At 33.9% G+C, this 2,978-nt stretch overlaps 1 protein-coding gene across 1 annotated transcript; it reads left to right on the top strand.

The window, feature by feature from the left end:
* The first annotated feature begins 806 nt into the window (after nt 1–806).
* LOC105180009 lies at nt 807–1,816 on the top strand. Its single transcript, XM_011103673.1, has 3 exons — nt 807–1,188; nt 1,297–1,574; nt 1,631–1,816. The coding sequence occupies exons 1-3, from the start codon at nt 807–809 to the stop codon at nt 1,814–1,816; spliced, it is 846 nt and encodes a 281-aa protein (XP_011101975.1).
* Nucleotides 1,817–2,978: the final 1,162 nt, after the last annotated feature.

Consider the following 2,978-nt stretch of genomic DNA (forward strand, 5'->3'; position numbering starts at 1 on the left):
TCTATGAATACAATAATACAAAAAATTATTTTCTACATTAGATTCGTCCAGAAAAGGCAAAAAATAGAAGAAAAAAGAGACAGTATTTATGAAAATTAATTAAATAGTTCATCAATCTGTACATATTGTTGTATTGTAATCAACCATTTGTCTTTACAAAATTCTTTATATACAACTCCTGTTTTTGAGTAAAATTGAAAAACTTAAAGTAGTCATGAAGTTAAAATTGATACTCAAAACTGAAAAATTAATCATGTATACCTTTCTTGCAAGTTCATTCATTTTGCATTTATTGAAATTTGACAATACTTTTAACTAAGGATGTTAAAATACATAAAGAAGAACACAACATTGCTGCAGAGTATGAACTTCTTCTTCTCCTGTCAAACGAGCAACAGACCTGAAAATGTGATGAAGAAACGTAAAAAGGGGTTCGCGCCTTTATTTGTACTATATGCGACTTTATTAAGTTGTAGCAGTAAAATAGAAGTTGCAAGTGTTATTTCATTGTTGTACCATTTTTATTAGTGGCAAGTATGACAGTTATGGAAGTTACAACTTGAAATTCTATATAAACGTTTATATAACATCTACCTACAGAAGAAGCAAGAAACAGAGCTGAAATATCTTCTGCAAGTTATACAGTTTTCTTCAAGAATTCGATCTCCAACTTTCAATAATGATTTCTACACCTTTCTTTATCCTTTCCATTCAAGTTTTTACATGGTACCAGAGCCAATTTTAATGGTCTCTGATTAGTTCAAACAAAAAAATCTTGACGACAAGATTCATAAAGAAAATCAAGAATGGCAGAAGATCTTGATACCCTCAAACTGCATCCTAGTGACAATCCTAGATTGAGTTTAGTCACTACCATCTTGGACGGCTCAAATTTCTTATCATGGAGCAGATCAATAAAATTGGTTTTGACAGCCAAAACGAAGATGAGTTTCATAAGTAAAGATGCAGAAATACCAGAAAGAAATACAAAGGAATTCGAGCAGTGGATTAAAGTAGACAGCATGGTTACCTCATGGATCTTGAATTCTATTTCAAGAGATATAGTGGAGAGCTTCATGTACACAAAAACATCAAAAGAACTATGGACTGAACTTGAAAACAAATACAGACAAAGCAATGGTCCAATGGAGTATAGGCTAAAGAGGGAACTTGCATCACTGTCACAAGGTTCTTCGAATCTCTCTACATATTTTTCAAAATTAAAAAGGTTATGGGATGAATTAGCCTGCATCATAGCTACTCCAAGTTGCACGTGTACTTGCACATGTACTGCAGCAAGGGAAAATGCAGATATCAAGAGCTCAGATCAACTTATGCAGTTCCTAATGGGGCTGAAGGACTCCTACGACCACGTGAGGAGTCAAATTCTTATGATGGAGCCCTATCCTAATGTGAGCAAAGCCTTTTCCATGGTACTTAGAATTGAAAAACAGAAAGAAGTAAATACAGAACCTCAGTATGCATCTCAAAATTTGGCGATGCAAGCTTTCAAGAAACAAGAATTTCCAAGAACCTTTCAAAAGAAAAGAAACTTTGTTGACAAGAGGTCTCAAGTATGCAAGGAGGTGGTAAGACAGGGCACCTCAAGGAAGTATGTTTCGAGATCCAGGGGTACCGTGACTGGTACAAGAACTTAATGGAACAAAGAAAGAAGAATGCTACTGAAATCAACAAAGCTGTTGTTGTCATAGAGATAAAGGAAGAAACCAACATGATGATTGATGAGAAAGCAATAGCTCATGTCTTGAAGTCTGAATTGCACAAGATTCTAGGAGGATTCAAACCTCAACACTAGCACTCACTAATGGAAACTACGTTGATTATTCAGGTAAAATTATTGAACACTTTACCATTAGTTCTGAAATTTCTTGGATAATAGATACTGGCACCACCACTCACATGTGCAATAATGATCTACTACTAACTAATAAAAGGACTAAAATAGGTAATAAATATATCCATCTTGCTGATGGAACAGAACATAAAGTGATATGTATAGGTAATAAATATATCCATCTTGCTGATGGAACAGAACATAAAGTGATATGTATGGGGGACATGAAGCTTAATGATAAACTGATCTTGAAAAACATCTTATATGTCCCAAGTTTACATTTCAATCTGTTGTCTGTTAGTAGTTTATGTGCATCATCAAACATCAAATTTGAATTTCTTGACTCTTATTGTCTGATGCAGGACCAGAAGACTATGGATACTAGTGCAGTGGCCCTTCTTATAGGGAAACATTACATTTTGAATAAACAATCCTTTGACAGCAAAATTATAAAGGATATTATGTGTAGCTTTAGTACTTTTGGACTTAATGCCTCACATATTTCTGTAGAAACTTGGGATAAGAGGCTAGACCACTTATCTCACAATATATTGATCCACACTGGTCTAGTAAAAAATGACAAACATGCTACATGTTGTGAAATTTGCCAACAGGCAAAACTACAGATGTTGCCTTTTTCTTTAAGCACTTCTTTTTCGAAGGAATGTTTTGATCTTTTACATATTGATTTATGGGGCCCCTATAATGAGTAGTCAATATCTAGATGCACTCATATGTTAACTATTGTCGATGACTGTGGAGATCTACATGGACATACCTTATGCATTATAAGTCACAAGCTCTAGATTTGCTAAACAACTTCCAAAAGATGATTCTTACCCAATTTAATAAAAGAATCAAAACAATTAGAAGTGATAATGGACCTGAATTCTTATGTGAACAATGTCAAAATTTTTTCAAGGAAGAAGGAATAATCCACAAAACTACTTGCACTTACACTCCACAACAAAATGGTGTAGTTGAAAGAAAGCATAAACACCTGTTACAAGTAGCAAGAGGTCTAATGTTTCAAGCTAATTTACCTAAGATTTTCTGGACAGAAGTTGTTCTAACATCTAGCTTCTTAAAAAACAGAACACCTACCCCTATATTAAAATGGAAA

Source organism: Sesamum indicum, unplaced genomic scaffold (genome assembly GCF_000512975.1).
Source record: "Sesamum indicum cultivar Zhongzhi No. 13 unplaced genomic scaffold, S_indicum_v1.0 scaffold00272, whole genome shotgun sequence".
Lineage (NCBI taxonomy): Eukaryota > Viridiplantae > Streptophyta > Magnoliopsida > Lamiales > Pedaliaceae > Sesamum > Sesamum indicum.

Bases quoted from the DNA above. Each gene is read 5' to 3' on its own strand.
- LOC105180009 (XM_011103673.1), top strand. From the start codon at position 807: ATGGCAGAAGATCTTGATACCCTCAAACTGCATCCTAGTGACAATCCT. The intron at 1,189-1,296 runs GTTCTTCGAATC...CATGTACTGCAG, and splicing joins ACTTGCATCACTGTCACAAG to CAAGGGAAAATGCAGATATC. The intron at 1,575-1,630 runs GTATGCAAGGAG...TTCGAGATCCAG, and splicing joins TTGTTGACAAGAGGTCTCAA to GGGTACCGTGACTGGTACAA.